Source organism: Athene cunicularia, assembly GCF_003259725.1.
Source record: "Athene cunicularia isolate RWA chromosome 8 unlocalized genomic scaffold, athCun1 chr8_part1, whole genome shotgun sequence".
Lineage (NCBI taxonomy): Eukaryota > Metazoa > Chordata > Aves > Strigiformes > Strigidae > Athene > Athene cunicularia.
Window position 1 is genome coordinate 3191668 of NW_020799109.1, and position 25902 is coordinate 3217569.

Sequence of the window (25902 nt, forward strand, 5' to 3'; positions counted from 1 at the left end):
GTGTGTGTGTGTGTGTGTGTGTGTGTGTGTGTGTGTGTGTGTGTGTTTCATCGGGGTTCACCCAAAGCAAGTGCCCACTCTCCTTGCATCAGCAGGGAGGGTCTTTTATATTCTTCATGTTTCTTTTGAGTTAGTAGTAGCCTGTTTGGGTGCTGGTGGCAGGATGATTGTGCTCTTATGGTTGAGCAGGGCTGGAAGGGCACCGTGTCCCGGAGGTGCCCCGGCAGGGTGGGGGGTACCCGGCAGGGCACGCTGGCTCTGGCCGAGGTGGGGAAGGGAGAACAGTATTGCCAATTTTTTGTCCTTCTCCCCTGCTCTCTTGTTCCAACAGCTTCATAGCAGTGGTGCTTTTCGATAGCATGAGTGTGGTGCTTGTCTCAGCGTGCCGGTCTCTGACCCTTTCCCTCGAACACAAGTAATCCTGGACTCCTTCTGTGTTACGGGTTGTAACACAGCAAAGCCTGCATGGCATTTCTTGCATAAAGAAAAACTACTCTAACCCAAGCCTTTTCCCTGCCATCCCTCTGCTGAGACATTTCAAAGCCCTGGTGCAAAGCCCAAGGATGTTGACATGGCTTTGGAAGCCGTATGGGAGTCAGGGACTCTCATAATGGAAAATATTAAGAAAGGGAGAGGTATACATAGAATAAATACTAAGAAAGGGGGAGGCTTTGCAGGAGGTTTTTATGAAGATACACGCAAAAGATTTACAGTGACAAAGGGGAAACAAATCCCAATAGCTAAGAAAGAAGGAAACCTTACTTTACAGCTGTCCTCATATACTGTTTCCTTTAGCTAGAAAAGCATCTGCTTTAATCCAAATCTTGTATAACCTTTGATTTTTACTGGATGGCCCCATGCCAGCATAAATCTGACCTGTTTATCAGTCCATAGAGCTCAGTAGTTGTGTAAAAGTGGAGTGCGATGCGATGGAGGGCTAAGAGTGGGCAGCCACCTTCTGAAACTACAGGCCACGTGCAATACAGGACGTTGGTTACTGGGGCAAGTTACTCACTGAGGAAGGGTGGTAAGTGCTTTACTTGAGTAAATCTCCAGAAAACCCACCCCACACTCCCTCTCTATATGCCAGGGTTTGTCTTTTTTTTTTTTTTTTTTTCCTTAAGCATAGTCCAGCTGATTGTTTTCTGTTCAGCTGCCTACAAAGAATGTTTCTCTCGAGCTGTGTAGTGTGATGGAAGACAGCTGGGTCTTCCTTCAGTTGCACTGTAAGCCAGTATTTTGTTGAATATAACCGTATTTTGTTTCCTTGGAACATTTCCTGTTCCTGCAGTTGAATGAAAAAGATAACTCTTGGGTCAAGTGTGGAAAAATAAACTTTCATTTGCAGGCTGAAATTCAGCAACCCCCATACTGCAGGCAGTAAAAAATAGCATTCTGTAATGTGATTTGGCTACCCTTGCAAGGTAAGATTACAGTTAACCTTTTTTTTAACATAGCTATTTCTTGGTTTAACTATGAAATTATTTATTATGGTGACAGTGCTTCGGAAGAGGGAAAGGTTTAGTGCAGTCGTAATTCCAGATTTTTCTTCTCTGCAGAAGATAATTGCCACAGACATCTAATCAGCAACTCTAAATTTAGTCCAGCCTTTCTTACACTGTTTTCTATTACCAGAACAAGCTTTCTAGACTGAAACATTCTTTAGTGATACATCAACATCTAGGATATACTGCAAAATTAAGGCCTCTACAAAAATCAGAGGTCTACCCTAACGTGGAAAATACACTATTTATCTTGAATTACCTCGGTGTTTATACTACATTATCATAAAAGATTGTAAGAAACTATTGCAGAATAAACTAGGTAGAGGTTTCCAGGGCTTTTTCCTTTAAATAAATGAATTTGTATTTTAAAATGTTTAAATACATCCAGAAAACTAGGGCGTACCCACATGTTGTGTATCTTTCCTTGTCTCTGCAGCAGCACTACATGTCATTCCATCCATTCTGTGACAGCAGAAGTAAACACTCATCCTATTTTGTGTCATATTTTTAAGATTGTAATGGTCTGCAGTGTATAGGATTCACTTTAACATTTTAGCATCTGATCGATGATTGGGGATGTTAATCTCTAGTATTTAGTGCCAGATTTCACTTGGTTTTGCAACAGTCTGTTTCCCTTTCCCTTGTCTCTGAACCCTCATCGAGTTCAACTTTATGGAGTGCCTTCAATTAGGAGTTAAAAACCAGAATGTTACTTTTTAAGCACTTTAAACCTTCCATTTCTCTGAAGACAGTTTCCCAGCCTTTTGTACCAGTGCCCAACCACTTTCACCTTCCACTTTTCCCATCTCCAGACACAAATGTCTGATCTAGTCATCTCAGATGCATATCATAATTTTTTTATTTCATATATACACATTCTTAACAAAGCATCAAAGCCAAATGCTTTCGTTTTCCCACACTGCAGTGAGCTCAAAGTACAAATTAACTGTTATAAGATCACCACTAAGTTCCAAACCCACCCAAACAGATATGCATATTAGAGGGCTTTACTCTTTAAAAGTACAAAATTATTTTAATTACACTACACGCTCCCCCTGGTTTGAAGTATTAATCACACCTATTTACACTTTGCCCATTTAACAGCTATGCAACAAGATGCAAATTAGACCATTCCAACATTTCTATTAAGTTCAGTTCCTCCCAATACACTAAACAAGGTTACAAGACCCTTTTCTTGTGCTTCGAGTCGCACCAAGCGGTATAGAACTGGATAAGGAGAATAAACCACGTCGATTACCCAAAGACTAAATATGAAGTATTACTTCCCAAGTTACAAAAATACACAACTTCTGATGAAATTTGCTAGTTAATATACATTAACTTCAGGATATGAATACAAATAACTTTTTATTTAAAAAAAAAAGCAGCTAATAATACAATAGGCATGTCTGACACCTAGAGTTGTGTTAAAACACTACTGGGTACTGTAGGCATCATTTAGGAACTATACAAATTGGTATTTCTAAAAGGTAATATCACTATTCTCCCGCATAAAAGTTATTATGTGAATTAAGTTCTATGTCACGGTTTGTTAATTCAAGTTGAGCCACTTACACCAAACAAAAAGACCAGAAACATGATCCAGTAGCTTTAAAAACAAAACAGCTGTGTCTCCCAGGTAGTTTTGATGCAAATCAGACCAATAGGTGTACGCAAATCCCTAATATTTACAGTCAAAATACAGCATCACTCTACAATTTTCTTATAAAACAGTAGGTAAGGAGTTGATGTAGATGACGACGTCGGAGAAAGAGAATTCAGAAAGTCCTTTTCTTCCGTAACCTTCACTTCAGAATCATCAAAGAGCAGCCACTTTCCTTCATACTCTCTGAGGCTCTGCAGTACGTAGAGAGCTTTGTTTTCCAGTCCGCTGGAGGCGGTGCCACTCTGCTCACCGTGCTCTGCGCCACCCTCCGCGCTCCCACTACTACTGCTGGACTCGGGGTTTCTGCTTTCAGTAACTATGTTAAGAAACTTCTCGGGGTTAGCTGGTTTGTTGTTGTACAAGTCACAGTCAGACTTGCTCTTCTGCCCCCCAAGCAGTCCGACAGCCTCCATACTCTTTTTGTTCAGAACTTTACCCGGCTGCGTGTTTCCGTTGACTCTGAAGGAGACTTCGCCATCGTCGTAGTCTTCAGCGACAGTTCTCGCCTCCTCCTCGTTCAGTGGTTCTGGTTTAATCATGTCGTACATTTGGTCAGTGATGAAATTTCCCTTATCTAACTCCAGGCTATTCAGATCTGTGATTTTGACAGAAGCTGTGTAGTGTCCGCTGCTGATCGTGATGCCGCTGTGCATGACCACCGCAAACAATCCGTAGGTGTCGTTGGTCGGCTTTGTGCTCCATTCTTCTAGGGACAGTTTGAGAGGCGTCAGTAAGGGAGTGTTTATCTTGGATAGTCCACCATAGCAATCAAACCTTTAGAAAAAAGATAAAGTTAAGACCACTTGGCACAAGAGCTCACAATAAATACTGCTTTAAGTGGCCCATATGCTGCATCTATATTCTTCTATTAAAAAGACAGGGGCGATCTCAACGGGAGATTCAAATCTCACACTCAACTTGCTTGTCATAAGCATCTGTCCCAGGACCCCCCTGTTCAGTAAAGACGTTTTTACGAGCACGTATAAGGTTAAATCTTACAGACTAGTAACTATGTATTTTAACTACTATAAGAGATTCTTTTTCTGAAGTATTGACTGAGGTTAATTTCTAAATACATGATAGGAGGAGTTAGAACCTAACTGTGCAGTTATCATTCGTGCCTCTATGCCCAAATACTTGCACTTCTTCCCAGACACAATCCTGCTTTCCAGATTAAACAAAAGACCAAAAAAAACCTCTTCAACATCCAAGGTTGAAGTAACCAGGGTTGTTTTGGCTTTCTTTGTCCCAAACCGCTCAAAAAAGTCATTTACTAAATAAAGGAACACAAATCTTATTTTACTTTCAAGTAGCTTTAATGTCACTCAGAAAAACTTAAGTATTTCTTCTCAGATCATCTTAGTGCACTGTAGTACACTGCCAATGGTAACGCAATGGTTATCTAAGGATCGATAAGTTACTAACACTTTCTTATTACTAGGGATTCTTTATTAACTGCCCTATGTTATTCAGGATTTTTAAACAATTATCTAGCTGCTTTACTTTGGAAAAGCACCTTGTATTCCGGAAATATTTGGCATTTTGTTCATATTGCAGAAGTTTACCATGAGAAAAGTTTAAGTCCTTTCATTATAATAAGGATCTTCTAAAGAGTTTGAAATGAAAATAAGTCTTGGGACTTTTACATCATTATTGTGTGTTCAGTCTTCTTGAAGGATTCTGATTGCGGATGATTTACATATTGCATCAGCCCAATTTAATTAACCCCTTTATTTAAGGATACGTTAGGATGTCCTAAGAGATTTCAGCGATGATTCAGCCTTGCTCAACTGTTTGGGTGTTGTAGGCAAAAACTTAAGGGAACATAGACAAACCCTGTAAAACTTCAGTTTCAAAGAGCTAAATACTATTACTCAACTTGCATTTTATCCTAAGAAAGAATAACTGTCTAATCCAAGGGAACTGCAGATATGGCATAACTGTATAAGTGTAATTGCAGGAACAGACTTATTACTTTTGTTTTACTGGGTTTAGTTTTGACTCTGCTGTGCTTCTAAACATTTCACTAATGCCCACAGCCATAAACCCTTATAAACAAAAATACGTTTACACACACACAGAGGTCCTCAGTCACTCAGGTCTAATTAACTGAAATCACATTTTAAACCTAGGCTTGCCATAAACATGTGACTACACCAAAAGAAACACAAAAGAGCATCAGAAATAATAAAACTTTTAAAATCTTCTGAAAATCCCTATTATGAGTAGCCAGAAGTAAAGATATTCAGAAGAGAGTCAAGAAACAGAGAAACTGCTTACTGATACTCTAGATCAGAAATCCAGTTCCACTCAAGCACACTATGACAATCATATTAACATAAAACATTAAAAAACAGGCTCTACCTTTCTTCTGAATGAGATCCAGCATCAGAAAGATTTGGAGAGGAGGAAATAAGAGAGGAAATCTTTTCCTATTAGCTTTTTGTTCTTCTTAATGATAAGAATCTGAAGACAGAAAAATTGCATGCCAAGTACTCTGCCTCCTCTGACTGATGCACAGTAGTTCATACACAACAAACTCAGTTTCTGCGACTGCATCTTTTGAGGCCATAAATTAGTGGAACTTCACCCCCTGTACTGAATTAACACCTCAAGTTATTACAGACCCTTAAAGATTTAAGCTATTTTACTGCAATGCTTTTAATACATAAGGATGTGAAATACTCCACAAAAAGATTTCCAGTGGCATAAGCACTGCTGTCACTCGTTAGTAAATGTGACTGCAACGAAACCATTTCACGAGACAAAACTCTTCATTTTCTCACCAACGGTTAAATTGATATAGTGGAAATGCTTGGTTAGATCTTACCAGTTACACATTTCTTCTTAATAGCTTTGCAGTCTGAGCACACATGGCCTAGCATTTTTTTCCCCCCCAACACACACACTTGCCAAAAAGAATTACTCATCCCTGGACAAGTAGATTTTCACACTGGCTGCTTTATTCAAAAAAACCAAAACACTCTGCAAGCCAGTATCTAGAAAAGATGAAGCAAATCCCTACTAACTGCAAATATTTACATTACCATTCCCCTCTGCTTCATTTCATTTATTTAAGACTCAGTCATGGGAAAACTTCAGTAGAGCACAACTGAGAAGCAGACAAGATTTCAAAATTTTTATGGGAGGCAAGAAGTTGTATGAAGATTCTTAGTTTAAAAGTCTGTTTAAGGTCAGAAAAAGTCTGTTACTACTTTTAGGGTAAACCACTGCCAACTCATGTTTACAATAAATATTACAAATTTACATAAGTCATTTGGGGGAAGCTCCATCAGAGCTCATTCAAAAACCGTAAGTGACTCTGGATACTAAGGAGTAAGCCAGTGCTTTGGTTTAGAAACCTCAGCTCTTCCCCACCTGATTTGCAGTTGTGCTTTATTACTCCAAGTCAAGACGTTTAGAAATGACATGGTTTTGTCCAAGATAAAACATCCAAGGCAAAAACTGGGAAACGATCATCTAAGCAGTCTCAGCTTCATCACTGACTCCAGTTCTACATCTGATCTTCCCACTCTTACTTCCTTAATCTCTGGCTGCCAGCACTTGGCAGAAAATGTATGACAATTCAGAGGGCACATGAGGAACACCACAAGAGACTGGATTCAGTCTGCCCCAGGTATAGGCCTGAGTAGTTTGAACAAGGATCAGAAGCCTGCCAGGACAGAAGAGGTAAGTGATTCAGGAGATGGCTGGGTAACCTGCAAGCACTTCCTCAGAGAAACAAAAAAAAAAGTAGCAAATGTGGGAGCAAACTGAAATAATATGCAGGTCTACTTTCAGGTGGACATCTTGGGTTGTATTTTTTTGAATAGCCTATAATCCTACCAGCATGCCATCTCGCATCAAGGGCTACTCAGCAATAGCATTACGATTTTTAAGAAGTGTGTAACTTTTTCTCTGCCTTGTTATGATGGTTAAATATTATGTAGAACAATGAAAAGACAATTTTCTATGTTACGATCCTAGACTTGTATGAAGACATGTTAGCAGACAGAGACAGTTTCCTTTCAACTTGGTCAGAAGCCTAGATAGTCCTAAATGCTAAAAACAGGCAGAGCAAGACATCTAGTTTGAACAATCTTAGCAAACTACCTGTAAAAGTATCTTAATATATTTCTTGACACGTTATTTTACAAATCTTATTTATACTGACCACAGTTACCAGCACTTGCTTATACAGCGTCCTCTAACGAACCGTCAACTTTTATTTGGTATCTGTGTGCTGCCAAAGGTCCTATACACATCAAGTTCTAAAACACTGGTGACAAATACAAACTAAATTCCATGAAGACTTCATGCATGAAACTTCCTGCTGGCAAGGTGGCTCTGAAGGTCTAAAGCCAACCAACAGGGAAACGCAATGCACAGGGAACTCAGTGGATAAAAAGCCAAACTAATTTGTGCCTAAATAACTTGCTGCCCAGCACAAAGCAGGTCCGTGTCGGGCTCTGAACGACGCCCAGCCATCAGGTCAACACAGGCTGCAGCTGAGGAGTGTGCTTGGCTCTCTGGAACAGATGTCAACTCGAGCGATGCTGAAACCAGCACAAATTTACCTCCTTTTGCTGCATCTCGCTAAGCTAATGCGGACAGCAAAAGTTGTGTTTCAGTGAATACCAGGAAAAGTTGAAAATACAGGCCAAGCTGCAAGTGTTACTAATATTGTATCGTCGCTCTCAAAAACACAATCAATGGAGTAACGATTTTCTGAAGAACTGGGATAAGATTTTGTAATTTAAGAGAAGATTTTACTGAAGCCCTTCTGTTATTTTTCATTATTTGAATCTCAGTGGAGAAAGAGTTTACTGCAAAATGCTGCGTATAAAGTGTCATGGCCCTTCTTTCATTTGTGTTCAGTACTGTAGGGTCAGGGGGTGTTTTTTTGGTGGTTTGTTTGGGTTTAACTTCCTTCCCAAAGGAAATCCCTAAATTCCTAAGTATGAATAAAGGTAAAGAACACTCTCGCAAGAATAATCGTTTTCAAAAATTGGATTCCTACAGTGTTTAACGTCAAACCAATCACTCAGCAGTTGAACATCAATGACACTGGTATTACTGTATTTTAAAGGATTTCTGTACTGTGTGTTAGCTCTTTAGAATGTTTATCTTCTGCTTTTTTTCCCTGAATTTTAGCACTCACGTTCAGTTAGAGACCAAAGTACTACTTGCTGTGACCATAAAATTCAGTTTTGTTCTCATTACTTGTTCTGCTAAAGTACTTAAACCTGCCTCTGAACTCCCACAGACAGGTGATATTAAAAGTAAACAAAGTCTCCTGAAAGAATATTCCCCTGGAGATAATTTTTGCCACTACTTGTAACAATAGAAAGGCTTTATGTAATGAGGAGCTGTGTCCCACTGATTGAAGTTAATTTCAATCCAGAAATCTGCTTTTTGCTTTTGGAAAAGTTACAAAACATTTTCAATCTCTTCAGATAAGATTTCCCTTCCAACAGCACACCGATCCGTAAGAGAGGCAATCTGCATACTCACTCTAAGCCACTAGCAGCAAAGCACTTCAAATGAATTGTTATAACTTCAGGCATTTTATCGAATAAAAGGCTGCGTTCTGCTTCTGTGTAATGATGGCAGTTTTCGCAGAAATATTTATCCTCTCCCACAATCCTTTCCACTGACGCAAACTGTGAAATTGCCCATTTAAGAGTCTTCATTTCTGTTTTTGGCTCTGGAGAAACTATAAAAGAGAATCATTACATTCACAGGCACGCTATTATTTACATTTCCAATGCATCCCACCAGAATAACAACAAAACAAAATATGTCAAGTTAAGACGCGTTCAAAAACTACTATCAGCACTATAAAGAATGTTCAATATGTATGAAAATGTACCCAAATCTTTGAATCGTTTCAGGAAGTGATGGAAACGTCACCTAACGGCTATTATTACTTTAAATCTACCGTCTTCCCAAGCTTGCCTTTAGATCACACGTCCTAATTTTGCTGCCATGTCTGGAAATCGGATGCGTGTATCCGAGAGCAGAATTTCACTCATTAAGGCAAACTTCCAAAATAACCAGAAAGTTCTCTTTTGCTTTTTACATTTTGCCTCCCCTGACAGCTTCACACCACTGATGACCAGGTCACCTACACTGTCAGCAGCATTTTACACATGAGCCCCACCACACACTTTACTCTCAAGTCTTTCAGCAAAACAGGGAGGGCAAAAATAGTAAAAGCGGATCCAAATTAAGCCCACGGGACTTAATCTGTTAATTAAAAATAGATTTTGATTTATTAAAATTCTGAATTTCGAAGTGCATTGTTGCCACGCTTACTTTTGAAAACGAAAAACTATGTATAGATCACTAAAATTTGTGAAAGATACCACAAAACTAACATCTACAAATATAAAATAAATGCTATTAAAGTAACAACAGTCTAAAATACTGAAAAAAAAAAAATTTTACAGTAAGTTAACAAAAAAGCTGGTTTCTCATTTCTTTTATTTTTGAGGGAAAAAACGCATATTATTTCTTATAAAATGAAGAAAAGCAGAATAATTTCTTATTCAGGAAGAAAGGGAAGACTCAAATCAAAGAAAATAGCTATTTATAAGCAGGAAAACATGTATGCAAGTGAAGGATTGTAAGCAGTCCATGTTATGTGTTAAGATCCAAAAGAATTTTAATACAGTGTGGATCTGTCTACATTAACTTTAGACTTTGGAAACGCAGCGCTGATAATCAGGACAAGAGATAACAGAACAGCCTCCGAGTTCAACCAGCACAAACAGGAGCAGTGTTCCTCGATAACTATGACACTGTCCTTCCTCAAAGGCTGGCTGAGAGAGACACATACATCACGACCCTTGTCGATAATTACTTACTTTCAGAACTCTCTTCAGTTTTAGAAAGTTCGTCTTCTTGCACTGGAACACTGATGTCCTGAAAATCTTCTCTTCTTTCAGTAAAGCACTCGCACTCCAAGCACCTTGTTCTCAGTACTAACTGGCCCTGGAAGAGTTTCTCCACTAGTTCAAAAACAGCCAGCTCTGTACCTAGAGAAAGTACATGCCAGATCACTTATCAAAATGCATTTTATTCAAGAGACACTTGAGAAACTGGCTGTCCTTGGAAAAATTACTGTGTTACAGACATGGGTCTTTTAGGCATTCCAGCTATTTTCAAAATACCTCCTACTTGTAACCAAATCAGAAGCCTCTTTCTCCTGGCCTTCAAACTTTAATTTCTGTTTTAAGATTAGATTCTTGTTTTATACTTGGAAGTGTGACAGTGTCACACTCTGGAAAAATCTGTGTTTGCCATCAGTGTGCTGCTACCTTAGTACGGACTGTCAGCCTCTCGAGGAACAGCACACTTGTGGGCTTGCCTGATTTCTATTCTCAGTCCTCTCCTTCAGTACTTTCTAAACTTGTTGGCCAATTTTAGTCAAATCTGCTGAAGAAATGCAGATCTTAAAAGATTCTGCATTCCTTCAGATTTTTTTAAGAATTGGTGGATGGATCAGCCAATGAGCATATCTAACACATCCGGGGTCTTTCCTAGTTCTTGGGAAGGACTGAAGAACAGGGAGGGAAGGAGAGGATAGTCTGTATAGACTTGGGAGAGAAAGCCTTAACTAATGGGGTTTGATTCCGTTTGCTCCTGACAGTAATCTTCCTTTATATCTTGAATTCACTTGCTGTTTCTACAGATGACAAAAATTAGTGATAATAATAAAAAAAAATATTGCCAGGTTTGTATCTTGTACAATGATTATGTAATGTTAGAGAAATACCCCTTAAGATCTAAGCTAAACAGGTCAGGTTATAAAAAAAAAAAAGTTACAAACGTGTAAAAATAAATTCTCCTTCATTGAAAAATATTTTTCAATTCCTAAAAATGTAATTTTGCATTTAGGGAGCTTCACTGGCTGTGCAGTTGGAAAGCTGACTTCCCACCGCATTGTAATTTCTTAATCACACTAATTTTAAGCCCATACACTTGTTCACCAACCTTCCTTTTTCGGTTCTTTTTCAGTTCCTTTTTCATTACGGCTTTCCACAGGAGATGCTCGTTCATGATATTCTTCTCTAATATTGTTACCATTTTTACACTTTACAGATGACTCTTCGAGCTCAGAGTCGTCAAATTCTTTCCCTGGGTCTTTGGATCCCAGGTTTGTGGTTAACTTTCCTAAACTATAAAATTTTGACAGAATACTGGGCTGTTTGCATGAAGACTTCAACCAGTTTAACCTAAGCCGTGACTTCTTCTGTGTTGGCTTCGCACTCTCGCTTTCACTGGAACACTTGGCAATGGCATCGGTTTGATTTTCTAGCTTTTCTCCTGTTGCTTTCCTCTTTGACCTGGTTTGCCTTTGATTTTCTTCTGCTGCAATTTGCTCTTTTGATACTTTGGATTTTTTCTTGGCATTGCCACCCTCAGCATCGCTTTTTCTTTTCCCGTTCCCTTTGAGCAGCTTGTCTTCAGCTCTCTCTCCAACGTGGCTACTTGGTACATTATCCTCCTCCTCAGCAGCACTGCCAGTTCCATTGCTCTCAGTATTTTGATTAAGTTTTTCCTCTGGTTTAGCTGTAGGCTCTTCCACGGGCAGTTTGTTCAATTCTTCCTTCTTCAGTAGCTGACAGGTTTCTTGAATGTTACCCAGGATACACTGCAAAACTTCCTGGGCATCGTGCTGCAAGTAGCCTTCATACATAGGGTTGAGCTCTCTATTAAAAGGAAAATAAATGAGCGAAACAGTGAGTTATTCTTTGCTAACTGGCTAACATGATTTGAGATTTAAATTGGGGAGTTTAGATATAAAAGCAGGGGAGGATCCTCTCCAGGCCTAGAGAGAAATCCTCTCTGTCTCAGATAGCTGGGGGAAGGTAGCTACAGCCTTACATGTTTAAACTCACATTTCGTGGCAGCACTCCTTCCCAGGTCAGGGAGAACACTTACCTACGTAAAGCTAGGTACTGTTTTCAATCCACAGCTGGATTTAAATTATATTCTTACAAAATTAAAATTTACTTCCAAATTTGTGATCTCACAGGGCTAACAATAAACGCAAAAAGCACCTTTACTTCCTATAATGATGCCCCCAGTTTAAGACCATCTACCTTCCCCAAGTCTCTAATGCTGTGCTGTACAATGACAATGGCCTCAAAACTCCTGGTGAAAATTCCGACAATGTGTTTAAGATAATTTGTACCTAAGGGTATTTAGTAGCCTTCGTGGCTGAGTAGCAAGTTCATCTGTGTATTTTTCTGGATTTAAGAGAAAGCTGGCTTGAAGCTGCTCAACCGAAAGAATCAGTGAGTGCAAACTGCAGATTAGTTCATAACTTGCCAGTGGATCTTCTTTACAAGTTCCCTGCAATAACATAAAAAAGAATAAAAATACATGCAGCTTTTTCTGTAACAACAAGTTAAACTTTTTCTCTCCTGCCCTCACTTAGTTTTCTAACAGACATCTGACAGATTTTTATTTTTTGTCTGCTGTGGGAAGCAGGTGAGTTTCAGACAATATATTGCTCTTTTGCCAGTAGAAAACAAATATAAAAGCCAGACTATTTTAAAAACCCAAACCATCTCTGCCCAAACTCCAATTTCCATCCACTCAGAGTACTGTCTCATGATTATCTTAGTGAGAAGCATGGTGAGGTATCTTCTGGTACCTCCTGTTAAACTTCGACTTGTGCTTACAAGTTCCCAGCCACTCTGAACACCCAAGTTTGAACACAAGTTCAAAACAACTCAAATGTATCTGAAATAGCACTGTAGAAAACAATACTGGAAAACTTCTTACAAACAGAAGAAATTAGTTAAATTTTCATTACACTCTCAGCATGCAGCCTCATTTGCAAAACTGCAAAGAACACGTTGTGAGACATATTACCTTGTCTGCTTTTTGCTCTCCTTCATCCTTCAAAGATTCTTTCTTCTTTGAAATGATATTATATAAATGTTTTACTCCAGTTTTAAAACCAGGACAAAAATATAGTACCTGAAAGCAACAGTTTAAAAGAGATTAATTGGTAAAGAAGTTACTCAACATACATATCCACATTTACGATCAAACTGGCTTTGCATCTCCCAAGGCTGATGCACAGCACGCAAAGGTGGAGGATTATTCATAGCAGGGAGGTGCCCAGTATGTAAACTGAAAACTCACCAGATCAGGGCAACCTACGGTGCACACATTTCCTGCAGTATCATCTTTTTTTTCCCCCACATTCCCTTCATACTACATCCAGACATCTATGTCCTATCAAATGGCTAATCTCATCCACCTGTGCTTAAACAAAAGACAACCCTTGCTCCGAGGCACCTGAACGTGGGGATCTTACCTGAAGTACGCTGTTCAGATAACAAGTGTTACCCAGATTGTTCAAGCCCACAAAAGGCAACATGTTGTCTTTTTTCTCACAGCTAACAAGCGAGGGAGGCTGTGCTGCAGGAACAACCTGGTCACTATTAAAGATAAAACAACGAGTAAGAGGCGATTTTTACAAATGACCCCTCCTGGTATGCACACATACCTCTCTCCTGGCCATTACCACCTTATAGAACGAGCTTACAGAATTAATAACCAACATACACAAACCAAAGTCATGTCAAAGTGTTTTTGAGAATCTTCCATATGGCTACTCTGGGCACTCAAGCACAGGTTTACAAGAATCTGGCAAATCCAATAAATATTTTGCAAAAAGTGTTAGGAGAACGATTTAAGGAACCAAAAAAGTTCTCCTCAAATTACTTCTGTATGCTCTTTGTTCGTTCCTAAGGGTGCAGTAAGAAAAACATGTCTGGCACATATTTTGTGTTACTGTTCCCTGCTTCGGATTCACATCACTTCACTTCTGGATGCAAACCAAAAGGATAAAAACATTAAAAGAAAAAAAAAAAAAAAAAGGAAACAGTGAAACTGGCACGTTATATAGTTATAATGATGATTACACACTACCTACGCAACAGAACTAAATTTTAAAGTGTCCAACACTGTTATAATTGATCATGATTAAGCAATTTTTCCTCACTATCTGCAATGAAATGAGTTGTCAGATTTGCTCAGGGCTTGAAACACCCTAATGAATGGCAGTAAGCAGCGCCACCGATTCCTTTACTTGCAGCAGGAATAACTTAAAAGCCAGTATTTTTTATTAAAACTAATTTTGTAAAACCCTACGTTTTAATATCACTATGTAATTCAGAACTGGACTAACTACCTTACATTAACTTCAAATAAGCTAACTTCTTTATGTTATTGGAAAGTTTATGCCAGACAGCTAAGCATCTGTAGTATGGCAAACTTGTTCTCTTAAAAGCAAAGAGTTAAGGAAATTCATGATAGTGAATTGCTAGTTCAGGTTGATTAACTTGGCCTAAAGGTTTACTTAGCACATGTTCAAGCAGATACTTATGTAAGAATGCACAACTTAAATGAGCGGACGGAGCAGTGTTGTTTACCCATTACAGCAAACTCGGTTCCTCCGAAACCCCGGGTGGCGCCGGCGGCCGCCTCACGGTGTGTGTCGCTGCGGAAGGGCCCTCGCCCGCCCTAGCGCTGCCATTGCGGCCTTGGGAGCTTCCCTGCGCCTCATGCCCGGCCGCCACGGCCTTGCATCCAAACGCCCTGGGGATGGTGCCTCAGGATTGAGCCCCATTCTCTAAATGCATAAACCAGCTGTATCACAAGCCTCCCGCGTTTTTTGGCACTCATAAACCTAGGATTGCACTCGAAACTCCTGTGAGATCGAGCTAGAAAGCTTTACCAGCGCGGCTATGAAGAATGCAATAAATCGTATCTTTCGTTGAGGCCGTTAAGGCTGCAAAAAATCCTGGTACAGGGACCAGTATGCTCAAAGGATGGTGTGTGGGAAAATAACTGTAGATGACTCCGTTGTGCTCTTTAACCTGGGCCCTGCAGAGGTTTGCTAACAGGGCTGTAGCAGGTCTGCAGAAACCTTTATGTCTAAGCAATGTCACAGTGATTTGATCTGATGATGACTGAGAGTAAGTACGTTTGTTGTCAGTCACATATTTGTGGTAGCTATAAGACTTTTTTTGCCAGGCTGCTGATAATGTTTTTGTTTTAAAGAAAAAAATCTTTGCCAATCAAACTAATGAGAGGATCTAAAAGATCTTACCTCTGGAAATCTATCAAAGTAAATTTCAGGCCCCTGTGACCCCGTGAGTAGATGCTCTCTATGATTGACCTAAGTGAAGTGCACTTTTGATTTTTTTTTAGTAAAAAGATTGAAATATTTTAAATGTCAGTCTTGCAGCAAAGCGAACATCTGCGGAACACAGTCATTCTGTGTGTGATGAAATGCCTCCATAATTTGTGGCTTCACTTGCAGTGAATTATGAGGCCTCGTCTTTACATATACAATGGCTTCCATATTTCACAAATTCATCTGGCTCTGAAAATTGCTCTTTATTTACTCCATATAAGGTTTTATATTTTTCACAGTTCTCCTCTGGCAGGACTTGGACAGCACGAGATGGGAGAAACATGATGGAGGCGTCACTGTAGTAAATATTTCTTGCCAAACATGAATTGGCTACTTTAAGTCTATATACTGTGATGCTATGTCATTTAATATTGCCCCAAAAGGCCAGAAATCTTTTAAAGACTCATCTTTTATCTTGAGAACTAAGGAACTCCATGTGACAGTCACACTTTCTCAGCACTGATGTTAGCAATTCCATTAAAAGAAAAACCTGTTAAGCTAAACCACGGTTGTTTATTGCAATTACATCCGTGACGCCACTGGAAAACTCTTGTAAAGATTTTCTGAGTTATTCAGAAAGATATTTTATAGGATTACTTTCATAACTAACTTTAAGCCATGGCCATTCCTAGGCCTTAGAACCTCTTCACCTTGGGCTGAGTTACCCCAAATTTGAGCACTCTTCCTACAGAGCAGAAGGACCCCAGGACAGACTCCTGCTGCCTTCCTTAGTTGTGGCACCGTGTTGTCTGCTAAATACTAAAGCAAACGAGACTGCATGGTTGTCACACATCCACAGCATTTTTCAAAAGGTATTGGCACTGATTGTGTTCTGTCCACATCTGTGAATATTTTATTCTCCTCTCCTCGGGCACTTCCCTCACAACTCATGTACTCTTTTTTTTTATTTTTTCACATTTGCTATACAGCAGCGTATAACTTTGCAATTTGCTGAGTAAAATATGTTTAGTGCTAGAACAAAATCTGGAAGCCTAGTGATTAAACAGCATTTTAAAAGCAATTTTATTTTGAAAAGTTCTTTGCAGTCATTTTGGATGCGTTTTACATTGCTACATGAATTACTACTGCAGATCAATATCCCTAAATATATATATGAATTATGGCAGGAATTATATATCATATACATGCTTACCACACACATTTTGCTTTCTCTTACAGGGTAAAATACCCTCGTATGCCTGCACACATGCAGGCCCATCACCCAAGGAGCCAAGGTTCGGATTCTCAAGGTATATACTGACCTAAAGATTTATTTACTTGGCTAGTGGGATTTACAGAGCCCCAAAAGCTGGCTAGATACTGAGCTCCCAGTGAAAGCTGCTGCATTTCCTGACCCGAGTTCTGCTTAGTGAACATTACCTTAAGTCCCCTGCAGTTAACAAACACTCAGGATGACAGAGGTTCTTTTGTATGAGACAAGCATGTGTAAGGAAGTCTTATCCAGGTGGGTGGTGCTCAGAAGTCGTGTCACTGCTTGGTTGCTTAATAATGTTTCATTAAATCTGCTTTACGCTGCTTTACTACAGTGGCCAGCTGAGGAGTCACTTCCCCGAGAGCTGGAAGGTGCTGGGCAATCAGGACTGTGGCGGTAACAGAATGGTGTAATGAGACAGGATGAAATCTCTTAGTGTTTGGACCTTGAATCAATAACAGACTGGAATAAACTCCAGGGGCAGGAGTCCAGTTGCTCCAGGTAAGTTTGTGTTTGATATGGGAGCACGTCCCGAGAGGTCTCAAGTCAAATGGCTTCACTAAGGCCATTTATTACTTCTGGGTACTGCATTTCACTGAAAATCCACCCTGTCAAGTGCGTGGTTTGCAATCTGCTTTAGCAAATGTGATAAAAGACTATTTATGTCCAAGGATTTTACAATCTGAGAATCTAATTCCACATGTACAAGTGCTTCATGTTTACTTGTGCCTAGGAACAGCATCGGTGACTTCAGAAGGCCTAGCTTTGGGTTTAAAGTTAGGCTTGTGAACATTTACAGGCTAGTGGTTTAACTTTCAGGTGCAGTAGCTGGGTGAAAGAGGGAAGACATTAACAGTATTTTTCCTGAGACTGCTTTTCACTGGGAGTTACAGGGCTTTGTTCTGTGTATTACATTTTATTTGGCTAATGAAGTAGTCAACTCAGTTTTAATAGGTATAATGATTGTTTTAACCAACAAATGCATCTGCCACACAACTAATAATACATGAAGTACCTCTCAGAACGCTTAGTCAGCACCCATTTGGAACAAACTCTACCTGCCCTTTCTTCCACAGCGTGGGGTCTGTTTCCACATGTTCCCGTTCAGAGAGGCTTCTGTGTCATCCTGTGATGAGTCAGTTGTGCAGCCCCGTAGATCTGTGTCAGGTCTTCTTCCTGAATGTGTTTTACTTTTTCTACTGGTAATTTCATCTGATTATGTATAACCCCTATCCTGCTCTAAGTAATTTCTCTCCCTTAACATCCTCACAAATTACTTCCTAATTCCCCATCACCATTATTTTAACCGAGCCATACATACTTCATTTTTCATCTTTACTTGTAAACTAGTTCCCTCTGGCTTCTAAAGACAAAGTCAATATAATTATAAGACATTCTGGTTGAGTGATCGTTAGGGTTCCCCTCTGTCACCTGGATGGAAAACTGTTTGCAGTATATAAAGCATGATAATTTTTTTTTTTCAACTAAATTTTTTATTCATTAAAGCATTAGTTGCTGTTGATTTTAGTGTACTTTATTCTGTGCTGACAAACAGTGGTTTTGAGGTCAGTGCAGTTAGAGCATTTTAGAATTTGGTCCTTTAATCTTGTCCTTTTTTTAAAAATTTTTTTTAACCACTGAAAAAGACAGGGGAATTTTCAAATGGTTCTTGAGCAGAAATCAGCAAGATGACAAGAGGTGATGTCAAGGAGATGGGGTTGTTTGGGTGGGAAGCCACAGGACAAGAATTTGAGGACACGGCAGAGATGGGCTGCCCACACCAGGTAATCAGACCAACTTTCTAATACAGGTGGCAGCAAGACTGGAACTGCCTTTGAAGTGTAAGAACTACAGGAGAAGTCAGGACTCGTTCTTGGTATTTACTGTGCATTCCTGGAGGCAATTTCAAGCCAAACGACACAAGGTAATGTTTAGAGCATGACGTGAGGCCTTATAATTAGCTGATTTTAACAAACCCTCCTAGGAGACCTGTTTTGTTAAATGGGTGGGTGAAATCTTAGCTGTAGTTCCGTCAACTGATTGGGTTTTTTTAAATTTGGCAGTACAGTCACACCTCTGCCTTTGCTTTCTTATATATGCAATTACAGTCCAAGTGATCCCTGTATCTGAAGGTACAGTGTCACCACTTGGCATACCCAGGACAGCTTCGTTAGCTGATTTGCGAATGAGCATTAAAAAATACCGGTGAAGCCGTGATTTATTTTTAGACAGCAAATACAGGAGAAGCAGGAGCTCCCGTCACTGGGAAGTGACTGCACCCACCAGCCCAACGAACTACATGAGGGAACCCTCAGCTGAGTGAAATCTCCTCTTTACCAGCCTTTCACCCTCTCAAATTTTTATGTACCCTCTTAAAATATGGCTCCCTGTCACTAGTTAATGCAGGGAAATTTTTCCAGCAGGAAAATGTTCTGGTTAAATGTAAGGAAATGGAGATTTTTTTTTTTTCTTTTTTTTCTGTATCTCTCTAAAAATAGAGCAGCACCTAATTAAATATTTATGGCGGCTTAGCACGCTCAATAAAGGAACTGTTGTCTAGAAGCCTCCGAAGCTTCGGCTTCTTACAGTAAAGGAGTGTTTCAAATACAGGCCAAAGAGGGAGCAGGTGCAAGAGGCAGTAATTGCATACGTACGGTCCTGAGACACTCAAACATGCAAGATTAAATTATGTCTAATACTATAGACTTTACAGCCATATGTTATAAAAATAGCTGCACTGGGAAACCAGAAATCTCCACAGACATAGCCAAAAATAACCATATGAAATGCCTGAAAAGAGCAGATTCCCCAGAGATGGGATTTTTGGACTCTTGAAGGAAGTCTCCAGTACAGAGCACTAAACCCTGCAGGAAAAAACCTCCACAACCTCTAGCTGTTGCTGAATCACATAAATTATAGCAGCTTCTAAACCCTGCAGCCATATCAAGCGATAGGCCTATAAATCTGTCGGGGTGCCCATATTGTCAGAATTATTCTGGGAATTTCGTGAACATTGTGCAAATGGTACACAGACAATGTGCTCTTTCAGCAGGCTCAGATCAGCCAGGGACCTCCACGCAGGAAGGGCTGCAGCTTACGCTGGGCTCCCCCCTGTTCACATTAGCAAAACTTATTTTGTGCCTCAGGAATATGATACTAAGTCAAACATCCTACAGTAAGAAACCATTGACAGAAATAAAAATGCTTAATATAAAATGTCAAGACAGGACTGGCTTCAGGTAGAAGGAATAGAAATGAATATTTAGGGCTCTTATTGTTTGGTGAGCCATGCTTTGTGCAAGCTCTGCCCCCTTTCATAACCAGAAACACAGGAACAAATTGTCTGACTCGCTTTACTACACTGGAAAGGAAATCTGGCTTTTCCCACAGCGAACAGCCTGGGACTGTCACAAACCCTGAACTATTCCTGCTTGACGAGCTACATCTGCTTTCAGAGGATCTCAAATCATTTCATAACCCATTTTTAACGTCGATGCTGTTGTGTCGGTGGACGTGGGAACGATTTGGCCACTGGGGAACTACAGTCCCTTTGAGAGTGGTACCTCTCCGGGGCTTGGCCTGGTTTCTAGCAACTCAACGGATCAATTTGTGCGATTTAACATCAGAGTGAGGGAGTGAGGCAGCAGCAGAGCCACTGTCTCATATCAGGGTTGGGATCTTCTTGCTAACGTGGATCGCAGAGCATTTTCATGGGACAACCCAGAGGAGGAGAGCACCTGGGAGGGAGTCAGGGACTTACTCCAGCTCCAGTCTCTGCCATGTAAAACCTAGCCCAAAATCTAAGCCTGTGTGGCCGGTTTTTGTCTAAAAAACTTTAGATTAGACCTCCTTAAAGGTGCAGACTTTCGGAAAAGCAGGGAATAAAATAGAAATTACTGCAGTTCTATAAACTCCATGGTAAAGCCTGCAATGAGCTCCCTTTTATTTCAGCTTCCAAAAGGCAAACAACAGCTTGGAGGCCCAAGCCCCAAACCGTGAGCTTGTCAATGCATGATGTTCTCCTCCGTGCCGGAGAGTTTATTGGTTTTGAGATCGAGATATATAGCTCCTGATACCACAGGCAGTATGCAGCCTTAGCCCTCATTTATCTCTCTCTTAGGAGAAGACACAGTTGGATGTGATCTATGAACTTCCTAGAGCTACACATGTATCTATTATACCTAAGAAAATAACAATAATTACACCCACAATGTAAAGATAAAGCAGATTAGTTCATAACAATCTAAACGTGTGGTTCTGTACACTGAAAATCTGCCAAAGGCAAGATGGTTCTGCAGCTGGGTCTGAAACAGAGCATTTATCCTCAAATCTCTTTGAAAGCTGAGTTCTGTACTGCAGAAAAAAGTGATGGTCTATAAGTGGTCCCATTGCCTCATTAGGGGTGTTTTCCCCACCTTTTGCCTGTTTATGTGTATTTTTTTTTTTTTTTTTACAACTCACAGCCTGCTGCTCTGTTTAATACAACATACGGATCCACAGCTTCGCCGGTAGCAGAGGCAGTGCAGTTTTCCATTATGGGCTGGAATTCAAATGAGAAGCCAGGTGCTATATTGCAAGCCATAATAAAAATAAAAATCTCCCCCCATCTCTGTTCTTAGGTCGGAATAACATCTCACAGAGCTGTAACTCACTCTTGGAAGCGGAGACGGGAGGAAACACAACGTGTGCCTTCTTGCACCATCTGCTGGTGGCATCTCCATTGACAGACGCACCTAGAACAGATTTTATCATTCCTCTCAAATCTGGAGGCATATGTCCACAGCTAGAGACATGAGATCACCGTTATAAAGATTCAAGATTCAGGTGAGGGCTTGTTTTTTTTTTTAAAAAATCAAACTACAAACAGTCGGTTCTTCATAGCAGAGCCATTTCTGCCAGGTTTTTTAGGAATTATGTAGCAAGGCCTCTGTGACTCCAACATAGCCATATCAAGAAGGGAACTGCAGAGCCTTTTGTGTCTCTGCGGGGCAGGACAGACCTCCCCCAGCAGGAGCCAGAGCACCCAAAGAAAAGGCTGTGGTCAAGTGTCTCATGACACTCCGGGCAAAACCTTTGGTGCAGACGGGTCTGTGCAGGCCCCGTGGCAGCACTGTGCCGGGTCTTGTCCCTATCACAGAGCCATTCCCTCCCAAACTGCTGAACTCCCTGCTGGAAACTCTCAGTTAAAGAGTGGGATCCAGTGATCAGGTTCCTTGCCCATCCCAGGGACTTAATATATATTAAAATTAAACACAGTGCTTTGTTACTGTCAAAGACATCATAATGTGAGTGAACTGAATGAATCACTCCAGTAAAAGCAAAACTTTATTAAAGCGTTTATGATGTTAAGGAATATAGAAAGAGGTTGGTGCCTCCTTCTGCCCCATCCCCTAGTCCAAGAAGGGGCTGTAAGTGGGTCACAAGAGGGTGGTGTCAAATTGTGCAGGCTGCAGTCAGTCTGCTGAGTTTACAGCTCCAAGGAGACACATTAAATGTTTTTAAAGTAACACTTTTGTCCATGGGAGCCTTGCGAAGCCAAGGGATCGCATTTCGCCCTTCAGCCTAGAGGATGGAGCTGCAGGAGTCTGGGGAAATACTCTTCTCTAGGTGCAGCTTGTTGGGAGTATTACAGATAAATAATCTCTGAGCACTAAACCACTATTAAAGCACAGAAATTCCTGGCATGGTTGGCCAGTGTGAATTAGTCAGACCATCGCTTGGACCAGAGTGACAGAGCCCGTATGACTAAAAATCCAGAAAACCAAAGCTAAGGCAGAGAACAGCTGAGTATCTCTCTGGTTTGTGTTCTTGCTCCTACAAATTGCTTCGTGACAGTAAGCCCAGGGTCATAAACACACACACGCCTGCTCCCTGGGTAGCTGCTGCCAAGCTGGGTGAGGACGTGCAGGGTCCAGCCTGCACCACGGCATCCACCACCTTCTTCACCCAGAAATCAGAGCTGCAGCTCATCACCCGTCAGTCCTTTATTGCTTTCCTCTGAAATCAGACTATTCCATGTTCCTGGCATGTGGTAAAAGCTAGCACCCTAGACACTGAGGCGAGGTGCTGGATGAAGGCGCTCGTGGCTTTATGGTGACTTTGGGTAAATCCATGCACTTTTTAGTGCAGAAAAACATGAAACACAATCCCACCCTAATAGATAAGCAGTAGTCAGAGACTGTGATGACTGAGAAAAACACTGGAACAGAAAATACAGCAGTGAAAGTAGATTTATGGAAAAATTATAATTGTACTTTACGAGATATATGTTTAACTGCAATAAGAATTTCCTTTTCTTTAGGTAGATTTGGGGGTCTATAAATGGCTGGCTGGATTCCAGCTATGGCCACAGCAGTGCTGACTGCCATGTAAGCACTATCATTTCTTGTTTATGCTTGCAAAGACATAGCAATTTCTTTTAGGCAACACAGCTGTAGCAAATTGATTTGAGGCAAGCTCACATGGTTTGATGGGAATGTTGCAGAAGTGATCCATGTGTCATAAGAACATGAAGCACTTTCTTTCCATACCTATTTGGGGTCACTGGGTGTGCCCAGGACAGGATGAGGCTGGCAGCTTTTGAATGAGCACGAGGTTGGTTCCTGGAGGCTGTATCTTCTCCTCCTCGACACAGAGGTCACATCTACCCTCCACGTTTTTTCCTGCCTGCATCCAGCTGGCTGGGGTGCACAGGGAAGCACAAATGCTTGGTTTGGTGTGTGAAAGGGTTAGGGAAACCTTTCAGGTGCTTTAAAGTATTGTGATAATCATGGCACGGGCCATAAAATCTTCCCAAATTGAGCTACTTCATTAGGCTGATGAAGCCTTTTGACCCATTCGTGCTACTGACCCAAAAGCGATCGTGGAAGGCCATAGCCATGCCAGCCACGTGCGGGTGGATGGGGCAGGATTTTAGCATTCGTAGACCATACAAGGCAGCTCTTGTGAGCACAGCAAAGGGGGAGCAGTTTGCAAAGAGTCTACCAAAATGGATGTTGGCACAGGCATAACATCGTATAGAACAATAGCGATTTTGTACTGTGTTTCCAAAAGGACTCGATCACATCAGCCCCCAACCCTGTCGCTGCAGGGTCTGAACAGGACATTGACTTTGTCTTGCTCCCAGCACAGGGCAGGAGCCTCACCCCACTCCTGTCTGTCTGCGTGGGGGAGCTCAGGGAGAAACCCCACTACAGAGCAGGCAAGGGCAGCATCTCTGGGAGGAAATATTCCCCCCACCCAAGGGAAACCTGCTTCCCCAGGGAGTACTTTCAGCATCTAAACCGCCAGCCACCCTCAGAGGGGTTACAGCCAACTGGTCTCTGTCTTAAGAAACACACAGAAAAGTTAAATCAGGTGGTAAAAGACTGCGGGGAACCACATTTTTCTTTTCACCTCATATCCACCTTTGAAAATTAGACTGCTTTAAACTTGAACTGGTGGCAGCCCTTGGGCAGGGCTGACCTCTTGCCGTGGAATTTCACCTAGTAATTTCTGCGGCAGGAAGAAATCCTCTGAGCGGGCTGTCTGGCTTCAGAAGTAAATTTAAGTGCCTGTGGCTTGACAAATAAACATTCTGAAAACGCTTAATGACTCACAACCTCGCCTAAGAATAGCTGAACTTTGTAAGACCGAAATACATAACGGAGAATACGGCCTCTGACACTGCCCGAGCGTGGAGCTGAAGGACACGGTGGGAGAAGGGGAGCCACAGCCATCTTGGGCTGCTTCAACCATTGTGTGCGATAGCCACCTTGGAGGTCTCCCCCACAAATTCACCTAATCTGTTTTTAAACAATTTATCGTGATTCATTTATACGCACAGCAAAGTACTCCTCATTTATCCTGATTGCTTGAAAGCACTGTTAATCTCTTGGATTAAATAGGGAGTCACAGAAGTTTTATGCATATACACGTTACACTTCTGAGCACCTAACATGGCATAGAAGAGAAACTCTTTGTCTTCAAGTTATTGAGCAAGTAAAACCTCAGTGGCTGAAAAGGGGAACTGATTTTGATTCTGTTCACTCAAAACCGGGGTTTTTGGTGGCTGTTGCTTGCTTTTCTGGGGCACACTTGCAGAAGCTGTGCTGTGAACTGTCACCGCTTCTTACCCCCCCTACGCACACTTCTCAGTGCTTTAATCTAAGCCCAGGGAAAACAGAACAAAACACAAGTTCAGCTGAATGTCTGTGACCACAAGAGCTTCCTGTAGGTGCCCAAAGTTTCTGTTGCAAAAGCTGCCTCATTGTCTTTTAAGGCTCAGGGATCCTCATGGCTTTGAGGATGAGCCTAAGGAGCAAGTGACGTTTAACTACACCATCCCAGGAGCAGCAGAAGTGCTGTGCCTTGAAGGCCACAACTGCACGGCAAAGTAGGTTTGTTGTTTGGGAACAGGAGAAGAAAATAATGTAGGAGTCATCTCCCGCCTCTGCTAGCCAGTGATGCCAGAAAAAAAAAATCTTTCTGATATCATGGTCCCTGTCTTTTGGGCACTGCCAAGATAACCTGAGCAGCAGGGGCAGAGGTTGTCCTCGTGGCGTGAAGACACACTTTTCCCTCCATTCTTTGATCCGTTGTTAAAATCATCAGGAAATATCTTCCTCTCGTTCAGCACCCGAGCCCCCCGCGTGGAGCAGACCCAGCTGGGCACCAGAGCCCCAGTCACTCCTGAACTGGGTAAAGGGAGATTTTATCCCTCCATGTTTTACCAGGAGCCTGGGCACTGTGGGGAGGTCTGAGAGACCAGAGCCCAACCCTCAGCTGAGCACGTACCTCGGGGCATCCACTTCAGACCCCCACACTCCCGCGGTCAGAGCCCCCTCACCCCGGCCACCCACAGACCCACCCAAGCTGGAGGATTTGGCAACCACTCTGCCCAGAAGTGTTTTTCAGCCTGGAGATGAAAACCCAAGAGGTGGAAATTTCAGTGTCGGCGGGACCATGGGAGCCTGAAAACACTGCTCTTGATTTACAGCGTTTCCCACCCAGATTTGAAAGGTGTTTGTGCTCCTCTCGAAGGAAGGGGGAATCACAGCGGGCCTCATTCGTCCCCGGAGGATGCTGAGTTCATAGCCCAGATGGAGCCCACGCAGCTGCCCCCAGCATGACTGGAGCCACCGCTCTCCCACGCTCCAGAGCAGCTGGGAACAGGGCTGGGCTTTGCCTCCATGGCTCAAGGCAAATGAAATCAAAAGCTTCACCTAAAAGTTGAAGGTATTATTGCAGGTCACTAAACTACTGATTTCTGCCAGAGTCTAGGGAAAAAAAAAAAAAAAAAAAAAAAAAAAAA

The 25902-nt window shown here is 41.4% G+C and overlaps 2 protein-coding genes across 6 annotated transcripts in view; one reads left to right on the forward strand and one right to left on the reverse strand.

The window, feature by feature from the left end:
* Nucleotides 1–2346: 2346 nt before the first annotated feature.
* USP1 (ubiquitin specific peptidase 1) lies at nucleotides 2347–13669 on the reverse strand (the record flags this gene model as incomplete). The annotated part of the gene is made up of 7 exons (XM_026853859.1): nucleotides 2347–3945; nucleotides 8686–8887; nucleotides 10041–10211; nucleotides 11170–11888; nucleotides 12374–12534; nucleotides 13060–13167; nucleotides 13511–13669. Coding segments are annotated over 7 exons (2253 nt in total), but the record flags the coding sequence as incomplete, so codon positions are not given.
* Nucleotides 13670–16924: 3255 nt separating this feature from the next.
* Nucleotides 16925–25902, forward strand: part of KANK4 (KN motif and ankyrin repeat domains 4) — a 32660-nt gene continuing 23682 nt past the window's right edge. For 4 of the 5 annotated variants that reach the window (XM_026853698.1, XM_026853702.1, XM_026853700.1 and 1 more), the window contains exon 1: nucleotides 21230–21434. The gene's annotated coding sequence lies outside the window, so the exon portion shown is untranslated. Of the gene's footprint in view, nucleotides 17112–18420; nucleotides 18535–21229; nucleotides 21435–25902 lie in introns of those variants that run through there. The other variant, XR_003398911.1, reaches the window with a different exon arrangement.